Source organism: Sturnus vulgaris, chromosome 8 (genome assembly GCF_052056855.1).
Source record: "Sturnus vulgaris isolate bStuVul1 chromosome 8, bStuVul1.hap1, whole genome shotgun sequence".
NCBI lineage: Eukaryota > Metazoa > Chordata > Aves > Passeriformes > Sturnidae > Sturnus > Sturnus vulgaris.
In genome coordinates, this window is record NC_142250.1 from 1,572,224 (window position 1) to 1,594,022 (window position 21,799).

At 41.0% G+C, this 21,799-nt stretch overlaps 1 protein-coding gene across 1 annotated transcript in view; it reads left to right on the forward strand.

Annotated features, from left to right (window-relative positions):
• TET1 (tet methylcytosine dioxygenase 1) overlaps positions 1 to 21,799 on the forward strand; it is a 60,591-nt gene that overhangs the window by 12,638 nt on the left and 26,154 nt on the right. The window contains exons 3-5 of the mRNA XM_014883281.2: positions 9,514 to 12,040; positions 12,791 to 12,881; positions 13,106 to 13,199. Of these exons, the coding sequence (XP_014738767.2) occupies positions 9,514 to 12,040; positions 12,791 to 12,881; positions 13,106 to 13,199 (2,712 nt within the window). The remainder of the gene's footprint in view (positions 1 to 9,513; positions 12,041 to 12,790; positions 12,882 to 13,105; positions 13,200 to 21,799) is intronic.

A 21,799-nucleotide genomic window follows, 5' to 3' on the forward strand; every position in this document is an offset into this window, starting at 1 on the left:
CACTGCTGTGGAATTTTACAGGGAAAGAAGGATGAATGGTACAATACAAGTTGGAAAGGATGTTGTCCAGAAAGGACTTACCATATTTGTTGTGTATTTTTTTTTTAAATAGGTATTATCACCTTAGAGCATATTCCTTCAGTAAATACCAATTAAAATTGCTTTGAGTACTGCTTGAAAGTTTCTCCCCGTTTTTTACTCCTTTTTTTTCATAAGTAGACCTTACTTTTGGTATCAGTATGCTACACAAACAGTTAATTTGTATTTTTAAAAGTAAGATAATTAACTTAGCTATTACCTGGGCTTTTTTCAACATTTTTTGAAAGGAGCATTCTCATTTTCACCTTTTTCAAGCTGCATGTGCATCTGTCTAAATGGGATGAAGTCTTTAAATGTTTTGCTTTTGTTTGATGTGAGCAGGCATGATTATGGTTGTGATTTAGCAGAGGACATTTGTCCCTGCAGCTTTCCCAGCATTTCCACATGAATGTACTCATGAACATGTGAAGCACTTGCATGTTATTTGTACAGTTCTGCCAGGACTGCTCATGTATGTGGATGTTTTTGAATAGAGCTCTAACAAAGAAATCCTTTGTAAGTGATCTGTAAATTATTAATCCTGCTCCATTTACTTTCTAATCCTTAATTTTTCCAGTTTCTGGTGGAGTTGAAGCCTGTCCCTTGTGGACTCTTTCATGGGATGTGTAGAGATGCTGTGCTGCTCTTGGCCCCTGTTCCTGTTAGAGCTCCCTTATTCTGTGCTGCTCTTTGCCCCACAAGTCCCCAAAACGTTGAGGGAAGAAAGGCACACTGTCCTGCAGAGGAGACAGGGAGGAGGAGCAGGGTTTTTTTCTGTTTTAAATCCTTTGTTGCTGTAGCAAAGGGATTCTCAGGGATTGGTGGGGGCAGAGGCACATGGAGGCTGGGAATTGTTGGGTAAGGCCAGGCTGGACCTCTTGATCACAGTGCTTTTGAAGGGGTTTGCATGGTTTGAATCACTTTATTTGTAGATCTTGACTCTCATGGTGTGTTTTAGTGTAGGCCCTTCCACTTTATTGTATTTAGAAGTGAAGCTTTGAAAAAACTAGAAAATGTGTTTGTGATCAAAAATGTCATAAAATATCCATTAAAAGCAGCAGAGCTGGTGGAAAGGGAGGAAAATGTGCATGTGGAGATGGTCAGTTGTGTAGGAATATTGATTGATACGTTGTTCAGATGTTCTTAATGAAGTATTTCAAAATAAACACAGGGTTTCTCTTGCTGGTATGTTGCTTTGTTGATATTGTTTACATTCACTGCTGCATCATGAGCTTTATTCAATACTTGCTGTATGTAAAGCAGGAGTTGAAATAACTGAGATGGCTCTGCCAGCTCCAGTAATCTACTCTGTGCTGCTGGCCATACATTTATTGACAGTAATATCTAAAAAATGCTCTGGAAATGGATGCTGCCTGTTTAGGGTCTGATACCATATTGCTAAGGAAGTTTGGTTATTGCTTTTAGCAATTGATGTGGGAGAAAACCATTGAGAAGCCCTAAATTTACCTGAGTGGCAGCAGATTTTTCAGATTTGTGATATTTTTCTTTCTGCCATGTTATACCAAGATATGTTTTTTAGTGTTGCTGATTATGGGAAAGTTAATTGATCCTGTACAATGACAGCAAACTTTCCCATTGACATTAGCAGGAGCCTTGCTTTTGTAGAGACCAGGAGATCTGATTAGCACTAAAATAAATTGCTAATTACAGGATTTCATTGGGGAGGTCAGAAGAATTCATGCTTTCTTTTTAAATGTTGAGTGCATGAAAATTAAATGATGTAAAGAAAAAGGAAAACAGCATTTATATGTAAGCAACTAACAATAATCCCTTTTCTTCTATTTATGTAAAATTAGTATATAGGCTATATACAACAAGGCTGTCCTTGTTGTCCTGACAACTTTAATATTAAAGCCTTCTAGAAAATCAGGATTTTTTTGAAGCTGACTTACAATTGAGTGGTTTGTGTCTTGACTGAATTCCTTTCTCAGTGTTTTGTTGGTGCTGTCTGTATTGCACTCTAGTTTAATCAGTGCCTTATAGTAAAATGGGGCTCTACATTTAATTTCCCAAAACAAGGGGTTTGCTGGACTTGTGACTAAGAGGAAAAAGTGCTCTACATTTATAAATGCAGAGCATTCATTTTTGTGACAGATGATCACTGTGAATTGTGCACTGCAAACACCCCAGTTGCAGTGCTGCTCCATAAGAGCATTGCTGTTATTCCAGGATGGGACTGAAAGCTGCTGCTCCTGTCAAGAGCAGCTGGGAGTTACAGTGCAAATTCTGCCTTGAGCTTTCCTTAAACCATAGGTGTGCAAGCTCTGAGACACAAAAAGAAACATAATTTGCAATTTTTTAGGCTTTTTTTCCTCGTAAGAGTAAGCAAAACATAGCTGAAAAATCCTGAATAATGCTGCCTTGTAGCCTGGTGCCTTAAGAGATCAGCATGACTATTTTTTTTTTCCTTTTTAATCTGAATTCGGTGCTCCTCTGACATACCTGTCACTAAGTTTTCTATTTCTAAAGAGTATTAGTTACTCCCTTTTATCTTGTAGCCCCTCATCAGCTTTAAACCAGGCTAGAATGGTGTTGTGTGTTCTTAGCAGCTCAGCTCTGAGAGCTGCTACCAACATGTAGTAAATTTTGTAAATAATAGAATTGGTTATACAACAGGTGGTGAGGCATGGAACTGTGGTGCTACATCGAGGAGCTGAATATCTTCTTGCTTGGATGACAGGAACTGTGCATGTTGTTAGCTTAGCAGTTTGGATCTTTACTGCACTGAACCTGAAGAGAAATTAACTTGTCTCAGTTTGGTTCACATGTGATAAACACAGGGAAGATCATTATGAGCACTTGTTCTTGTGCTGGGACACAAGACTGTATCCTTTTATTTGGCTTAAACATTTTTATTTTTTTAAATAGCTGAAAGAACTTGAACATTTCCATGGATGAAAAGTGCATCCAAACACCTAACAAGATGCTTTTAAAAAAAAAGTTCTTTGCTCTTTCTCTGTCTCCTTGCAAAAATGTGCACCATAGCTCAAGGCCAGACTTCTCCAGCCTGAACTTAAAGTCATTGAGTCTTGTTCTACTTTTGTCTACAAGAACAAGGAGCCCTCTGTTATCAGCATTCTTTTCCACATAGCCTGAGCAGGAGTTTGTGGCTTTTCAATTTTCTTTCTCTTGGGTAAATTGGAGAGAGTGAGTAGAGAGTGAACTTGAGGCTTTCACTTCAAGATGTTTCAATCCTTTGTCATTGTTGTGGTCCTTGGAGCCCTCTCCAGCATATCAATGTCTGGCTTCAATTGGGGATGCCAGAACAGGATGCTTTATTCTGCTAGCAGGTGCAAAAGTGCCAAGTGCAGGATTGAAAGTAACCAGTCTTTTCCTAATTATATTGTTATTTATGCACCCAGGAATCTAACTAACCCTTTCAGCCATAAAAGTTGTACCAGGAGTTTCTATAGTTACTGTGCAGTTGAGAATTGACCATGTTAATGTCCTCCTGGAAGGCACTGCTTTCCAAGGTGGAAACCTGCCTTTTGTAAATGCAGTCCCTGCATACACAATCTCTCTTTAGCTTGCCAGCTTGATTTGCAAACATCATGTCTGCTCTTTGGATTCTTTGTTATTTTTATAAGTATTAATTTACTGCTCTTTCAGGTTGCACATGGCTGTGATTTGTTTCCTGAAGCCCCTGCTATGAGCACTGTGATGATTCTGTATTTGTAGCACTTCCTTAAAACTGTGCTGATGGTTTCATAAACGAGCAGCCCACAAGAGACATTTGCTAGGGTGGGGAAATTCAGACACTGAATTTCTTTCATCTCTGCTTTTGAGCTAAAGCACATTAGGGGAAAGTTCTTAGGGAATACATATTGCTGCTGATTGTATCATTTTTCTTTTCTGGCTTAATTGAGTGCTATATTTTCCAGAGCTGCCAGGGTCTGTTTGAGTGCTTGGTTTCAGTGTTGAAGACAAATGATTGAGTAATTCAAAACACCAGTAAAAAACAAACCAAACTGAACCCAAAACCCAAGAAAAACAAAAATGACCAAGCAAGATCCTTGTTTGTGTTTGCTTCTGTGGCAAAAAAAAAAAAGTACTGCAATGTTTGGGGTTTTTTTCTTAACAAATCCACTTCCTGGATGCCTGTGTAGGAGAATGGGGTGTCCTTCACCCTCTATTTTTTTCTTTCTCCTGTTTGTAGCTTTTACAAAATAGAGATAGGAGTTGATGGAAACAATAATTTGAGTTGGTGGCTGAGAAAGCCTATTTCCAAGTAGAAATCTGATAAATCCGTTTCTATGGGAGTCACCATTTGAAACCTTTACAGTCAGAATTTTTAATTTTGTTAGTGTATCCTGTAGATATTCTTTATAAGGTGTCTCACTGAAGCTATTGCACAAGGTGGGTAGGAGGGCTCTGCTCTAGCAGTGGTGTAGGAGAGAAAAGGAAAAGAACAAAGGTGTAAAGACTTGGAGGCCAAAATGTACTAATTCCTCCTGGAAAGAAATAATAAAGAGTTTTTCTAGTGGGAAGATTGGCTGGTGTTTGAAGAAGATGGCAAAGAGCATATAAATGTAGATTAAATGGAGATGAAACTGAGAGCTAAGCTGTAGCTTGGAGAATGTAACCACAACAGCAAAGAAGAAATATGGGAAAAAAAGGCAACCAGCAACTAGAGCAGACTTTTCAACTGTAGTCAGATCAGTGTGAAATGCTACCTGCTGTGATGCTCAAGTTGGGGACTGGGTGGTTTGATAGTCAGGGAAGTTGGAAGTGAGGGGGATACCTCCAGGAAAGCCTGAATGTGGTGCCCCAGCTCAGGTTCCTTTCTCCAGATTTGCAGAACCTCTTGTTCCTCTGAGTTTCTGTATAAACCAGTTTTTGTGGTAAAACTTGTCAGCATCGTTTTGCCAAGTCCTGTCCTGTCCCTCAATGCCATCTGTGAGTGCTGCTCTCTTGAGGAATAAAACATCTTGTACATTCAGGCTGTGTTACATTGACAAAGGTCCCCAATCTGTTCCTGTGCATTGAGACCTATAGAAAATGTGCCTTAGCTGAGCCACTGTAGGAGTGTGGTATCCTGAGAAGCTCCTTCATGTCCACAGTTATGCCATGTGCTGGTACCTGCTTTATGCCTGTGGTGAGATTGATGGGGAATACTCTGCTGTCCTCTCTTTTGGGAGCCTGCTTGGACACCCTGCTCAGGGCAGCAACCTACAGCATGTGTGCATTATTGCAGTAGTCAAACATGTCATGTGGTTTGAAATAGAAGTTTATTCTTAGTTGTATTACTGTGTCTGCCTTTAATGAAAAAAAAAAAAAATCTAAGAAGAAAACGTAGCTGTATTCAGGAGGTGACATCCAGCTTCCACAGCATCCCACCTTTTATGTCTCTGTTCTAACCAGTGCATGGTTTCCTACTTACACTCAGCATAAGCAACTTTTTCTCCACCCCTGTGCTCTGCCTCCCTGATGCCTGTCCTATCCATGTCTGTGTCCTTATCCCTGGATGTTGGTCCTGTCCAGTGCAAGGCCTTGATTCAGCTGAATTTCTGCACATCCAGCAGAGAGCAGGAATAAATGACAGAGGAGTAAATTGCTTGTGCTTTTTTGTCACTTGGTGAGGCAATAATACCTGACAATCAGACCGTGAACCAAACACTGTTTAAATGTTAGATGAAGAACATTTGGGGTCTTTCCCGAACAGTTTTTCTGAAACAACACTTATATCGTGGTTTTGGATCTCTGAGGAGCTGCCAGCTCTGTCCCAGCTTGGAGGGACATGTGGGGCTGGCTGTGTGGCTGCAGACACTGCAGCAGGATCCAGGCTTAGCCATGGCACTGCAGCTTGCAGGTGCTTCTCACCCACTCCTCCTTTAGTGCTGATGATTGTTGTGACTTTGGAAGATCTGTGGTTTGGGTCAGCTCAGTTTTGGCACAAGCAGGGGGTGCAAGTATTGATTGATCTGTTGGGCACTGTATTCGTGTGGGACCTGGGCAGAATCTTACAGGGAGGGCTGGGTAGGGCATTTGGCATTAGTTGTTGTGTTACTCATCAAGACTTGCTTGTAGAGCCATTTTATCAGTAGTTGGACAGAGCATCACGTCCTTACATCGTGTCCCTACAAGAAAAAATTCTTGTTTATGAGAGTAATTGATCCTGGTGGTGTCCTTTAGTACAGTGTGTGTTGTTACTACCTGTAGAGGTTTGAAATGAGAGACACAAATTGATGGCTTGCTCACTGCTCATGTGGATGTGGAAATATCTTTGGGGCAGCTTAAGCATTACATTTTAATTGGGAGTTGGTGAATTCTGCATTACCTCGGGGCATCACGTGTTAAAGGAGAAGTTAATAGTAAGTCTGACTCTTCAGAATGTCAAATGATTTGCTGTAACTGCCTGTTCGTGTGTGCTGGAAGCATTAGCTCACAGAATTAATTCCTGTGTGTGTATATATGAGATAGTCTTTGGTCGAAGTTTAAGTAACACAGCACTGGCCACAGCAGGCTCTGTGGTTCCTGTCCTAACAGCACAAACTGCTGCAGAGCCTGAGCTCGAGCAGGATTTGTTAGTGGCTCGTGTCTCCTGGCAGACAATGAGAGAGGGGAAATTACAAGTATTGATCTGCTTTATTCTTCAGCTTTTCATTGCATTTGTGTAAAAGCCTTGGGTACTGATCAGATCTGATTTATGTGTTTAACTCCTGTGAATGCTAACAGTGTTGCTTGGGGTTGTGATATCCTTGTCTGTGGTTTTCCCTGGGTTTCTTACATGCAGGTTCAGGACTTGAAGATGAATTGTTCCTAGGTTGAGGGGAAGAATCAAATGAGCTCTGTCCCTGGTAGTGTCTGCATTTCTCTTTGTGGTGGGAAATATTAACTTCATGTGCTAACAGACTATCCAGTGGCATTTTCTGTTTGTGAGGGAAAAGAAAATCTGTCTTTTAGGATCCACTGCAGTTCAGTAATAGGAGATTCAGCAACACAGTGCTTGAAAGGCAGAGTTTGATTAAAACAATAACATCTGATTTTATGAAAATATTTTATCTTCATGTGGAAAAAGAGAATATTAACTAACTCATGCCAGTGATATGATTCATCTGGGGTTTTTTCCTTCCTCATTGCATGTGAGTAATGTTAGTGGAAAACATGAATTATGAAGAATATTTTATTTTTAAAGCAATTCCACCTTTGTTGCTGGGGTCCCTGGAGTTCTGTAGGGACACAGCACTGTACCTGTGCAGTACTAGCAGATTAGGGAATATCCTGAGTATTTTTGAGGATAGCAGTGCTTTTTGATCAGATGAAGTATTTTATTTAGGAGCAGTCTGGTTGGGAGGAACTGTGGTGACACTTGTACTAAGTGCTGTCAGTGAATTCTGTGTCAGATCTTCTCATCTCTCCTAATTGTGGATGAAGCCTCTTATTGCTCCCAAATTACCAGACATAAGTTATTAGGTTTCTTAATGTAGTGAACAATTCTTATAATGATGAATGGAATACAAGATGTAGTTTTGTGTTGAAAATGTGCAATTGATGGGGCAATAGTTTTCATCTATTTGATGTTATGTCCTTAGCCTACTGATTTTCTGATTAAATAATTTTTAATAAAAATTTTAACATGGTTGGGAGTATTTTGATTTGGTAGGGATATTAGATGTGCTTTTGCCTAAGAAAGAACAACAATTCTACTTGTTTCTGAAGTTAAGGTAATTGCTTTTGTGAGGGAAAGAATTGTGGGATTTAACTCTTTTGTGGTGGACCCTTAAAATAATTTCTGGTACAGTTACAGATACCTGTGTGATTTAAATACATTTCTGCATTTACCCCTGCTTAGCTATAGAATGGTAGAACCTGCTCAGCTGTTGTGGATCCTTTAGAAAGTGCTCAGTGGCCCCCTGGCTCTGGGAATCATTCCCTGAAAATCACCAGGATCCAGAGGAGCTCCAGCTCACTGGCCATGGGTCAGGATCTGTGTGTAGTGAAAAGACATTAAATAAGGAATCTTTGTGTGTGCAATATCTGCAGGCTGGACATGTTTTTCCATAACATTTCCATGAGAAGTGATGGTGCCTCTCAGAACATCTAGGACATGCTATGGATTCCTGGGTTTGTGTTTTTTCCTGCAAGGTGACTGCTGAGCTCCAGATGGAGCTGCCTTCTTTTGCCTGGGGGTTTGTGGCAATTCCATCTCCATGGTTATAATTAATCATTAATCTATTTTGCATTTCTTTTCCTGATCTTTGTCAGAAGCCCATACCCTTTGTTGGTGTGAGCACAGAACCATCTCTGAGTTAACTGAAAGGTTCCTGCTGGGTGGGATTTTCTGGGCACTGCTGGGTTAATTAGCCCCTCGTGTTGCTGATGCCTGATTGGAAATTACTCCTGCTTTTCTTTTAAGTACAGCTTAAGGTTACAGGGAATTGAGGAACTCTTCAGTGTTGCAATCAGATAAAGGAACAGCACTATCTACTGTGATTTAAAATTATTTTATAAAAGGAAATTTAATAAAAATAAAATTTGAATAGCATAAGAAAAATTGGATTCCTGCCTTAATTAGTGTTTCTGCCTTAATTAGTTTTCTTTTTGCTTGCATAACTCCTTCATATCCATAATACTGTCTTAAGGCCCATATTTATTCTTCCCAGTATATTCTAACTCTGTCTAGATTTTGACATTGCTTCAACCACAGGAACTGTATAATATCAGTGAAGATGAAGAACATATTTAACAAAATACTGAGATGTAGCATTTACAAAAATACAGTTTTGAATGGCTTATATGAGAGACTGTTGAGAAACCTGGAAATTTCCATCTAAATACAGAAGCTAAACAACTGTTTAAAGAGTAACTTCCAAGTGAGCTGATATAAATTGGCTTTCTGTTCATTTGTGCTTAGAGTTTGTAATTATTTAAGGACTTAAAGCAAGAATGGCTGGTTTTCAGGATTAGCTAGAGTGTCCAACCAAGTGGTGTATTGGTTAAGCCAGTTTATTGGTCTGGCCAAAAATGAATGTAATTATCCCAAATTACTGCTGAACTTTGTGGTACAATCCTTTGGATTTCAGTCTTGCTTTTAACATAAGTTTTTTACCTTTTTTTTTTTTTTTGAGTCTGATCATGCAAATTAATTCAAAATTGAATCCTTCCATCTAATTCTGAATGTTAACATCCTTTATCTGTCTGTTCATTTCATTAGTCTCCCACCCCCACGTTTACCCAATTTCTTCCTCTGGCCCTCAGCAGTGGGGAAAAGTAGCTATAAATATGGATAGGAACTTCAGCCTTCAGATTATTTTATAACTTCCTGTTTTGTTTATTTTCCAATGTCTGTGCCTAATTAGGATATTCCTCATATCTTTCAAAGTAAGGATTAATTGCTGTAAATATGAAGCTTCTTATTTTTAATGTGCTTTGAACAGCTGTTACAACAAGCGTTTTTTTATTATTGTTTTATAGGCAAATTTAGAAAACAAAGCAGTAAATGGCTGCAGACCAGAACTCATGGAATGCAGTATATGTGGTCATGGTGAAAAATACAGGGTGAAGACAAGCCAAGCAGTGCCCATAGAAAATGTGCAGTCCAAGGAGAAGGAGAAAATGACTGGCTTAGAAGCAGAGAAGTGGGCACACAACGAGAAGCCATCCTTTGGTGTCCACGTCAACGGTGACATCCACGGAGCTGTGCCAGGCACTGCACACTTGAAACCAGCTGACCACGCTGAAAGAGCAGCCTCTCCCAGCCACTTCACTGAGCCAAAAAAATCCATGGTGCACGCCATCAAAAATGGCATAAAAACCCTGCATTATTCACCACCAGAAGCAGTTGCTTCACTGAAAAATGAATCTGCAGAGGAAAGGACAGATTTGACAAGCAACTCCCACATGCAATGGCCGAAGGGGAGCAATCTGAATAACATAATAAGCACTCACACCAGTGGCCCTGGCTGTGTTCACCCAGAAAAGCAAGGGAATGTTTTAATGAAAGAGGAAAACTGCACCTGCAGCACCTCTGAGTATTCTGATAAGTCAGTTTTGCAGCCAGGTTCCAGCTTGGATGTGCAAGAAAGCTTTTGTTGTCCTCAGCTGCCTGAAGAGGAGCTGCAGGCAGGGAAGGATGGCTTCAGAGTACCAAATGTGGAGACACAGCCTGAGAATTCTGCACTCCAGCCCACTTTCTTGTCCCTGATTAAAACCAGAAATTTAACTCTGGAGCAGGTTGTAGCTATTGAAGCTTTAACACAGTTGTCTGAAGCTCCCTTAGAAACAACTTCACCAGCTAAAACTGAAAGTACTGAATGTACAGGAGAGACAACTTCCAACTCACTCCATAGTTTTAAAAGGGATATCTCACCCTCCTTTACATCCTCTGCATTACAGGAAATCAAAGACACTTACTTACAGAATGAGCAACAGCTCTTGGCTCACTGTGCTCACTCCCAGAAGCAGCTCCCTAATAAGGCAGTGTTATACAATGGCCAAAGTTCAGTGTCTGAATCGTGTGATAAACCTGCCAATCCAGCTGAGGAGATGCAGAAATTGCAGTTCTCCTCAAGAGATACCAAAACTTTATTTGACTTAACATCTCATGCAGCATCGTGTTCAGGATGTGATCCCAGCAAAAGTTGTGCTCATGAGCCAGTCACCCTCGCAGGGTATTGCAGTGCTGCATGTGATGTCCAGCAAATAAGGAACAACTTGGAAGCTCCTGGCCAGTTAGAGCAAAAGCCAACATGTAATGATGTGAAATTGGAAGGCAGTTCTTTGATTAAAGAAGGAATTCACAGCCAGGATGAAGAGGATGTAGCTGCACAGCTAACTCAATTAGCAGCACTGATTGAATCAAACCAGACAAATCAAGAGCACAAGAACGATATAAAGGCATCACTGCTTAATCTAATATCACACGAGAGGCCACCAAAATATAACCAAGATGTGTTGCAGAAAAAAGAATCTGTATTGTTTAGGCATAATTATAATTCCTTACTGTTAAAGCAAAAGCAGGCAACAAATAAGAAAGGAAATGGTGTGCCATGGAAACCAAGACACAAAAAGAAGCCTCAAGAAGCACGCTATCAACAAAATAATCAAAACCAGATAGAGCTGTTGTCATGCCAGCATAGCGAATTGCAGGACATTTGGATATCATCAAAACTGCACAAGCTTGGTCAAACCATGCCACAGGACTCCAGGACAGCTCCATCTGAAAAGAAATCTCCAAGAACCAAAGTACAGAGGGCACTCAGTCAAAATACTTTAGCATCACAAGAAAAAACGAGATTATTTCTCCCACAAGCACAGATAAAATTCCACAGGTGTTTACCTGAGGCACCACAGGAGAAAAAAAAAGACAGGTTGTTTGGCTGTGAAGTGGTGAATGAGCAAGTGAAAACTGCAGGCTCCAGTGACCCACTAGGCACTGATCCACTGAAAAATGAAGTTATTGCACGTAGCCAGCACAGCGACCTGTCCTCCCGTAATCCTCTGGCTGGTTCACGGCTGAAAACTGCATCCTTGTTGAAAAGACCAACTGAAAACCTCCAGATGTTTACAGAAAAATGTAATTCTCAGGTACAGCAAACAGCAAATGTCAGTCAGGCACATCCTTTGCCACCAACTTTTAAGCAGTCTAACCTGAGAGCTAACGAAATGTGTAGTGAAAACAAAGGCTGTGTGCAGCAGGCCAAACAAGAGGTAGATCCGAAGTCCCAGGTGCTGCCTGTTCCCTGTGCTGGGGCCCAGGTACCAGGTGCTGCTGAAGCTCTCAGGAATGTGGAGTGTGTGGCTGAGGTGACCGCTCTGACATCAACCAGTTTGGGTACTGACCACGCCCAGAGCACAGGCGACTCAGGGTGTTCCCCAGCAAAAAACACGCTCAGCAGTTTCCTTGAATCACCCATGAAGTTTCTTGATACCCCTACAAAAAATTTAATAGACACACCTACCAAAAAAGGACAATCTGAATTGCCAACTTGTGACTGTGTTGGTAAGTGGTTTTGCTAACTTTTGCCTGTACGTTTCAGTTGGAGGTGTGCTCGTGTATGTGACAGCTGTTGCACAAGAATCAGTGTTTGACCATTAGAAGAAATTATCTTTCCCCTCTTTGTAACTTTTCTTGGTGTTCTTTGGGCCTGCAGAGCACGGTAGAATTGAGTATTTTTTGTACTGCAGCTGGCAGGATTAAATCCTCCACTTCATTTTAAACCTGGAGGAAAGGGAGGTCAGAGCCTCACAACAAATCATCTGCAGGCAGATAATTTCACCTTGGTTTTCATGTTCTGAACCAACAGAATGCTTGTTAAGAGGCCTGAGTTATGTTTTCTGTTCTGTAGAACAGAAATTAACTATCAATGAATTTATTTTATTCCCCTCAGTTCCTGCTTGTCTAAAATGAATTAATAATGTTCCTACCAACAAGGGTATTGGGAATTTTACTAGTCAATACATGCCAGCTCCTCTTAAGAAAGTTTTAAAGAATGCAAAATATCACTATGATTAAGGTGTTACTTTATAGCATTAAAAAATGCTAGCAGAATCATTGGAGGAAATAAACATAAAATAATTTCAAAGTGTCTGAAGAAAAAAGCCTGTCATACTCTTGATTCATGATATATCAGGGTCAAACTTTGTGTTCTAATTTAATTTGGAAGGCATTTCCATAAACTGTTTGAGTTTACTTTTAATGGGGTAAATGAATTTTGGATGTGCCAACATAGTTTTCTTTACCTGCTTACAGAGCAAATTATAGAAAAAGATGAAGGCCCCTATTACACACACCTGGGGACAGGACCAAGTGTTGCTGCTGTGAGAGAAATTATGGAGAACAGGTGAGGAAAATAAAATTCAGCTTTTAATGCTCATTGTATTTTTGACTGTCTAAACAGGGAAGAAGTAGAGCTCTGAGAAATGGAGTGCTGTGTTTAGCTTTATTTTGCTCAACTTTTGCCAGTACTCATTTGTAAGGTGTTCATTAATCTTTTATTGAAAATGTTTCCTCTTTCAAAGTGGTCTGCAGTAGTTTGTTTTACTCATGAACTTTTTTTTAATGCAGGTATGGAGCAAAAGGAAGTGCTGTAAGAATAGAGGTGGTGGTTTATACAGGAAAGGAAGGAAAAAGCTCTCAGGGGTGTCCAATTGCCAAGTGGGTAAGTTTTTATATTAAATCAATAAAGTCCTTTTGTGTGGCTTCAAATAATGTGCAGTCCTTGACCTCAAATCTAATCTGGTCTTTAATGAAGATGTGATTTTTAATTGATTGCAAAGTCTGCCTGAATGATGAAGCTAAGGAAAACAATTTTTTGTTATCTTTTTTGTTTAAATTTAAGATGTGGTGCTGTATGTTATGTAGTGTGGTTTGAGTGAGTGTGAAAGGGAGAGGCTTAACAGAGCCAGCAGAGATGAACAAGGATGGAGATAAATACCCTGACAGTGTCTGAAAGCTTGGAGTGTTTTGTGAAATATGTCACTGGGAATTGTGAAAGAGAGAAAAGAAGAGATGCTTGCTTGGGGGAGTTGGAAAACTATCCAGGAACATTTCTAAAAGCCCTTCTCAATTGCATGACCACTTGAAGAAAAGAGAGTGATGGAGGAATTTCAGTCTTATATGCCAAGGAGCTCATTACTATTTTTGAGGAGCTGAAGTCAGTATTTGAAAATGTAAATGTTATGATGATAGTTTTCACCAAAATCTTGTCTCGCTTCGTAGGAGCCAGGAAATGAGGTAACAGACACAAGCTCCAGGAGAGAGCTTGGAAAGAATTGATTGTCCTTAATCTTTGCTGAAACCACTGAGGGAGGTAAAAAGTAGACTGGAAATCTTGTAAATTGAGTTTTGGAAAATTGGTTGTTAAAAGAAAAAAAAATGTATTGCTGTATTTAGGAATTTTAGACTTGATTGAGAAAACTGTGTAGGTAACTGTACAGTTGGTAGGGTAGTGTTTGTAACTACCTGCCAAAAATAAGGTTCTTGCATATTGCATGTGAGTGAATTTGCATGTTAAACATTTATTGCTTGTGCTTGGAACAGTCAAAATGTGTTTTTTATACTCAATACATAAACTGTTTTTCAGAAGGGAATCACATAAGTGCTTGTGCTTCAGATAATATTTAATAACAAATCCAATATCCAAGAAAAAATAATTTAAAACTAATTTCATAAAGAACTGACCCAAAAAGAATGGAAATGGAATCTTTCTCAGTGTTTCAGCTAAGTGAAACACTTAGTTTCAACAGAAGGAGGAGCTAAATATTTTACCACAGGAACGATTGCAAGCAGCTAAAAGAAAAAAAGGCATTTAAAACTAACTTTGATTTTTTTTCTGTTGCCAGTATCAGCACGCTGTGCTTTGTGTAAGGCAGAAATGTCAGGATTTATGGTGTGGCATGGCTGGAGGTCCCACAGCAGTGAGCAGTGGGACAGTCACAAAGCCCTGGGTGCCTGTGGAGGGGGCTGGTTTAAGGACCAGTTAATTTTCACTTTTCTCTATGTAAAATGTTTGTGATGTTCATTTAACTGCAGTTCTAGGGAACAGAACTTTCTTCTGTGTGAGTTCCCACCTAAAGAGGAGGAATGTTTTTCCAAGTCTGCTGTTGCTGTGTGACTGTTCAGTGCAAAAGGAGGAAGGGAATCCCTGACATCTCCTGTAAACTGTTTCATCCTGTATAAAATCCACATTTTGGGTTGATATTCTTAACGTGTTGCATTAATTTTTCACGGGCAGTGCCATTTTAATCCTTTCATGGGGCATGTTTGGGTTTTGGCTGTAACCAAAGCAGCTGAATGGTGAGATTTGTTTGACAGTGTCTGGAAAAGGTTTTCTGTGCTCTTTGGTACCTGCAGCCATGAGCTCTGTGGCTGCACAGGGACTTTCACTCACTCATTTCCAGTGTCCTTTGGACCAGACTCATTTCTGCTTTGCTCTTGGGGCTCCCCAGGGACTCCCTGATGAGAACACTGGGATGGAGCCCTGCTGAGGCAAACAGGATAGAAGAATGGAACTTTTCTGTTGATCACATTGAACTGTTTTTTCCCCAATTAATTTTCCCTATTTCCACTAAGTTATTTTATCTTTTTGGTTTATTAGAAACATTTTAAAATGATAGGAGGCTTTCTGAAATACATGTGTCCATACACTCTTCTGTTAGTGACTGCATTCCATAATACTGATGGTCTCCTAAGTTATTTTCTCTTAAGTGACTCCCAAGATGCATCTGGTGTGTTAAACATCTTCTGGGACAGACTCCTTTTCTTAGATTGCAGGTTGCCATAAATTTACAGAATTACTTCTCTTTCACTCTTTTAATAATAAGCATCTCTTCTGTATTTTTTAAAATGTATTATATTTCAGGGTTTGCCCCTCTGGATCTGAACAAGAATGCAGCTATTAGTTAAACATTTTCAGTAAATACTGCCCAGGGTTGGAAACCTTGTGCCTGTTCTGTGTGTAGGTATCAGGCTGACACCCACATGAACTGGGGAGATGAGCTTGTGATAGTTCTCACTGCATGAGGCAGCAACAACATTGCTTGATCTCTGGGGTTTTTTCTTCTCCCCATCTAATTGTGTTGTCTCATTCATTTGTCAAAACAGAATTAATGGAGCTTTGCCCCAGATTCCCAATGTGTGGTTTGCTGTTCTCCTGCTCTGGGTGCTGGTAAATTACAATTACCCCAATTTATGTGCAAGGGTTGATGAATTTGTGAGTGGTTCATGAGTGGCTCACTGTAGGCATCATCCTGCAGCACTGAAGCCAAGGGCACATCAGTGCTGACCTCAGAGAGGGTTGAGATTTGGGTCTCGGTGGTTTTAGATTAAATGTATTTCCTGTGGGTTCCTTCTCCTGGTTTCAGTGGATGTTGACTTGGATCACCTAAGGTATCATTGCTATCTTTTTCCTTCATATGGAGTTGCAATGCAATCTTTAAGGTTCCTGCTCTGGAAAAAAAAATGAGGGAGAGGAAATGACAAAACCTCCAGGTTAGGCCAAGGTTCTTTTTGCCAGTGTCGTGTCCCTGTGGCTGATCAATAGCACTGAGGTGGAGGAGCAGGGCAGTTGCCTCCCAGAAGACTCACTTGGCTTGCAGTAATTCACAGCTTTGTGCTTCCCTGGGCTGGGGGCAGAGTTTTTGTGTTCAGTTGCCTTTCATAAATGTCATCATCTTCTCCCTTTCCTTCCTGTTCCCTTATGCTGGAAGTTAAAATGCTGGCAATAATGATTTCAGCCCTGTGCTCCATTGCCAGTAGTTCCTTGCAGTTGTTTTTGCTTTTTCACTGCTGCAGAGCAGAGATTTGGCATTTCCATAGTGCTTTCAATCATGATGCCAGATTCTCATTCCTGCATGGTAATGCCCAACTCTGAGTCCATCTGTGTCCAAAACCAGACCCCCAGAAATGCTGAGCTGTGATTTGAGAAGCTGGAGCTCTCCCTGTGGATCAGCTGTGCTGGGTGATCCCTGCCTTGCTCACACAGACCCCAGGCTGATGAGACCATGGCATCAACTGATTTCCTCCAGGGGCTTTTCACAGAGCTGGCTCCTCTTGGGAATCTCCAGGCCCTCTGGTAATAATGTGTTAAAAATCAAGACAATGCACATCACATTTAATACTGCAGTTGTTTCATCCTTCAGTTTCTTTTGTGGGCATCATCTGAACTTGGCAAAGTCCTGCTTTTTGGGGGCAGAGAGTGGGAGTTTGGGTTTTGTGTGTGTTTGTTGGTTTGTTTTTCACAATTGTCCTCTAACCACTTCTGTCAGGGCTTTAACTTCAGAAAATAATTCTTGGGTGTCCCCTGTGAAGCTTTTCTGACATGGGAATCTTTCTAAACTTTCTTGTTTGTGAACATCTGAGCCTTATCTTCTCTGAACGCTTTTTTTTTCCTGGTTTTTGTTTGGTTGGTGGTTTTTGGGATTTTATTAAGTTGGATGATCTGTTGTGCTGTTAGATTCTGTTATCCTGTTGGTAGCCCTAATTTCTTTGAAAATACAGTGTTATGGTGCTTTTATGCCTTTTGGAAGTTGTTTCTTAGACTCTTTCACTTGTGTACTGTTTGTCTTTTATGAGTTTTTTTATTTACAGCTTGACTGATCTTTATTTTCTTTATGTTGGCTGTTTATTAATAGGCTGTATAAATAATAAAAAAAGAGGGGTGGAATAAAACCAGATTAAAATCCTCATTACAGTCCTGTACAAACACAAGCCTGATACTAGCCACTAAAAATAATGTGTTTAGAGGAATGCCTAGCTCACTGCTATAATCAACATTTTCTAGATCACTGAACTGGTAGGAATTTGTAACTAAATGCCAGAAACTACAATTGGTGAAGTGCTGAATGAGCCTTAATAACAATAAACTGTTCTATAGGTAGAGTTTTGTTTTTTTTCAAGTGGGAATTGAGAAAGTGAGAAAATGGAGAAGTTACTCCTGCTTTGGCTCTCTCTCAGTTACTGTTAGTATTAGAAGAGATGTGCAATCCCTTAAAGGAAAATGGCTCTGTGTGATGGTTATTTTCTGTTCCTGCTTGCCACTTCAAGGGTCAGGAGCTCCACTGCAGCCCTGCTTGGTAGGGGATGGTGAAGCTGTCATGTCATTTGGAACATGAGTGGGGAATTTTTAAAATAGATTTGAAAAAGACTTTCAAGTAAATTCTGCTGGACTGTCTCCTAGACACAGGTGTAAGGAGGATGTACAGTTCCATTCTGCTTTAAGCAGCCTACTGTACTTTGTGCTATTATTTCATTTATTGAACACTTTATGATTAAGTAATGTTCTCCATAGAAGTCTTCAAGGAAATTATTTTTAGCAGACAGAGTGGTTGGTGGGGGTTTTGTTCATTTTTTTCTGTGATGTTTTCTTAGAGCATCACTCTCTTGCCATAGTGTTGTATCACATCATGATAGTGTGTGTAGCTCTGCAGGCACTGTTATCACTGTTGGCTAAATACAGAATTAGTGGAGTTTATTTTGGACAGAAATGTTTGTAACATCATCCAAAGTAAAGCTGTTAAGTAAAAGCAATAAAGTAAAGATGAAGGAGAAAAGCTGTGTTAAGGTAAACAAGGTCAAGTGTTACTAACTAGCAAGAATTTTGGTATTAAAATTGAAAGCAATGTGACCTCTGAACAAACATCCCCAGCAGACCAAGTGCAGCTTTCCATGGCTGCAGCCTGGCAGAAGGGGAAGCCTGGGGGGGAGTGAGGAGGGAAGGGCACAGGGAGCTGAGATGGGGATTTTGTCCTCACCTCTGCAGTGCTGGTGGTGTGACTGCAGGGCAGTCCCTTAGCCTGTGTATGCTGCCACCTGCTCATCTGTAACCACTGCAGCACCAGTGCCAGGAGCAACTGCACAAGAAGTGTTTGCAGATAATGGCAGATATTGCACAGCAGTGATAGTCCTGCAGAAATGGCTAAAGAACTTTTCAGGATTGGAGTGACAGCAGCTGTTCAGAGCTAACTCCTTTGATGTAGTCTGCTAGCACCGAGGAGAGAGAATTCAGCAAATTATTATTTCTATTTTAATCTCTCTTAGACATGCTGAGAATAAAAGGATGTAACATTTGCCAGTAAGAAAAGAGTTTTAATACACACTGTATTTAAGGGGCAGTTAGGAAAAAGGAGGGCAGACTTCCTTGTGTGACAAGCTGGTCCATTTGTCCTGCTGTCTGTCACAGCACCACCTGCCAGGACAGCAGCAGCCTTGGACAGCACCTTGCACTGGTGAATTATTCAGGAATTGTAACTTAGCAGAGTCTTGTCCTGTGTTGAGGATCTCCATACACAAGACTCTGTACAGAGGCAAGAGCTGCAGATTAGAAAACTTGGAGCCACAGTGTTGTAAATGAGTTTCCTATTTCAGGAAATTACAGGGAACAGTTAAGTATGTTCTCACTTTCAAATCAATTACTGGTACCCTGCAAAGGAGACATAGTTTATTTTACTGAAGAAATTCAGAATGGGCTGGAGGGAATACTGCAGTGGAACCACATGGAGGTGAAAAAAAAAACCTAGAAAGGACCTTTTTGTTGGTTCTGTTGTTTTGGGGGGGAGGTTTATGAAGTAATTACAGGAGTGTATTTAACACAGTTAAAATTTTGTGTTCTTTGCTAGCAGTGTCTGGTTTCTGTCATGTTAAAGTTAACACAGCTCTTCTGGTAATGGTAATTGGAAAGTAATTTCTCATCCATGTGGTAATTCAGCATCTGGTGTGCTGAGCTTCTGCAGGCTGACTCTTAGCTACTTTCCTAAGTCGTGTACGTGCTAATTTAGATAGGCTGGCTTATGTCTTGGGACATTTTTATTCACTGTGTACTTATTCCTTGTTCAAGAGCTCCTGCCAAGGAAGTAGAGCTCAAGCATTTGGACAGCTGAAGCAGGTTTTATTGATAGTGTAACTTTACTGATGCTGTCCATTGCAAACCATTCAGAAATTGTTTGGAAAAAAGTGGGAGACAGGAGCCAAAGTGCTGATGATAAAAAGTTGTTTAGGATAATGAAGAGGAGGGACAGGCACCATGAAGAGCAGGAAGGACTTGCAATCAGAACAAGTGGCCATTAAAATAATAGCTAAAACTCACTAAATAAAAAGTCCCACAAAAAGCAGGGTTGTGGTTTTGTATACACAGTGTTGGACACTGGGATTTTTGTGCTCAAGATGAGGGTTAGACATCAGCTTGTTCAGCTGTGATGAAAACAGCAAAAGAAACTGGTGAGAATTACTGGGGAGGAACTAAGAAATCATGGAACGTAATTTTGCCTCTGAGCAAGTGTGTTGCCCCTCAGGCTGGCTGGGTCTGGCTCCCCATCTCCAGAAAGCACAGCAGAACTGGCAAAGGCAGGTGCCCACTGGGCAGCCTGGCAGGGAGGGGAGGGCAGGAGAAAGCAGAGCTCTCAGTCTCCAGTGGCACGGGGAGCTGAGCAGCCAAGCCTTCCCCAGTCTCAGCCTGGATCAAAACCAGAGGGCACTGGCAGGGAGCAAACTGCAGGAAGGGAAGGTAATGGCTTTTTCTTTCACATAATCTGTAATTAAACTTTGCTGGTCATGTAGTGGGTGGTAGATTACTGCACAGAATTAAAAATGAGTGGAGAATTGCAGAAAAGGCAAATCCTTGAAAAGCCAGGAGAGAGCACATCCCCTGAGCTGCTGGTGGGTTCACTGAGAGCCATCTCCACATTCCAGTGCCTTTTTTTGCTGCTCATCCACTGGCAGCTGCTGTTGGTCACACTCAGGGTCAGGATAAGGCTGGACAGGACAGTCTGCTGCTCTGGCCTTGTTCTTGTACTCTTCAATTTTTAGAATCCCTTTCTGTCTGTTCACTTCCCTTTTATGCAAAGGTGTGAAAAAAATCTTCTCTTATTTATCCCATAACTTGTTAAATTGCTGGAGCAAGTTCTGCTGTATAAGGCACCTCTGCAAAAAATATGCTGCAGTTTTTGGCTCATGCTTTCTGATGAGAAAGTTGGGTAAGCCTAGAGCTTTGTGTCTGTAGAAACAGATGTGGCTGTGGTGGGTTGCCATAGGAGCTGTTGATTGTGTTTGTGTCAGAGCTGGCTGTGGCTCACCTTGAAGGCTTGCTCAGATCCTCAGGTTCTGCTGTTGGAGACTCTCTGGGCTGGCTGATAAAATGAATTAGTGGAGTTGCTGCCTTCTTTGGGATGTTCACATCCACAAGGACACCTGGGTAGCTGTAGGAATGCAGAACGTGGCAGTGGTGGGTGCACAACTACAGTACCACAGGGATGGTCAAAATAACTGAGCATTCTGCCCAAATTAGCAAGCTACAAGGATGATGCTAATGACACTGTGTGTCCAGTGTGTGAGTGCTGCACTGAAGCCCTGTGCTAAGGGGCTGTGTCCCATGTCACTGTTCCCTTTTGTCCCGGAGTGGGAAGCTGTCACTTCATGGCCTGGTCCTGAGTGCAGAGTGGGGACAGTGGGTGTCAGCTGAGCTTTGTGGAGAAGTTTCTTAGGTTTTGTTCTTTCCAGAAGTTCTGCGTTGCAGCTAAAACAGATCAGTCATTGTTAATGTGGGAGTCTTGATGGATATTTAGCACTGATGACATGGAGTGCTTGCTGAAATGAGCTCAGGAGTGATCTGGCCCTGCAGACTCCAAGAAGCTGACCGTGGCATCACAGAACTTAGGCTGGAAAAACCCTCTCGGATCATTGAGGGCCATCATTAACCCAGCACTGCCAAGTCCACCACTACCCCACATCTGCATGTCTTTTCAATTCCTCCGGGCCTGGGGACTCCCCCACTGCCCTGGGCAGCCTGTGCCAAGGCTGGACAGTCCCTTCTGTGAAGAAATTGTTCCTAAAATCCAATCTAAACCTTCCTTGGGGCAACTCGAGGCTGGTGCTAATTGCTTGTTGCATTTAAGTGTTACATAATGCTTCACAAACTTGTTACAAGTCTGTTTTGTTGATTATGTTATTTTTTCAGTGTGAGTCACACAGTCAGTCATGGTTAGCTTGTGTGGAAAAGCAATTGCAGAGAAAGGTTTTTATTTTCCCATTCTAAAAACCTAGCTTTTAAGTTCCCCCCACTTAACAAATGATGACTTTCTCATGCCTTTTAAATGCATTAGGGACCAAAATTAAACAAACCAAAGTATTAAATTATTTACTTTATTGCTGTTGTTAACTGCATCACAGAAATCATGAGTAATACCAAAAACCTTTGGACACAAGGTTTGCCAGCTGATTTCTACATTGTTCCCAGTCTGAGGAAACACTCCAGAGTTTGGTTGTCCT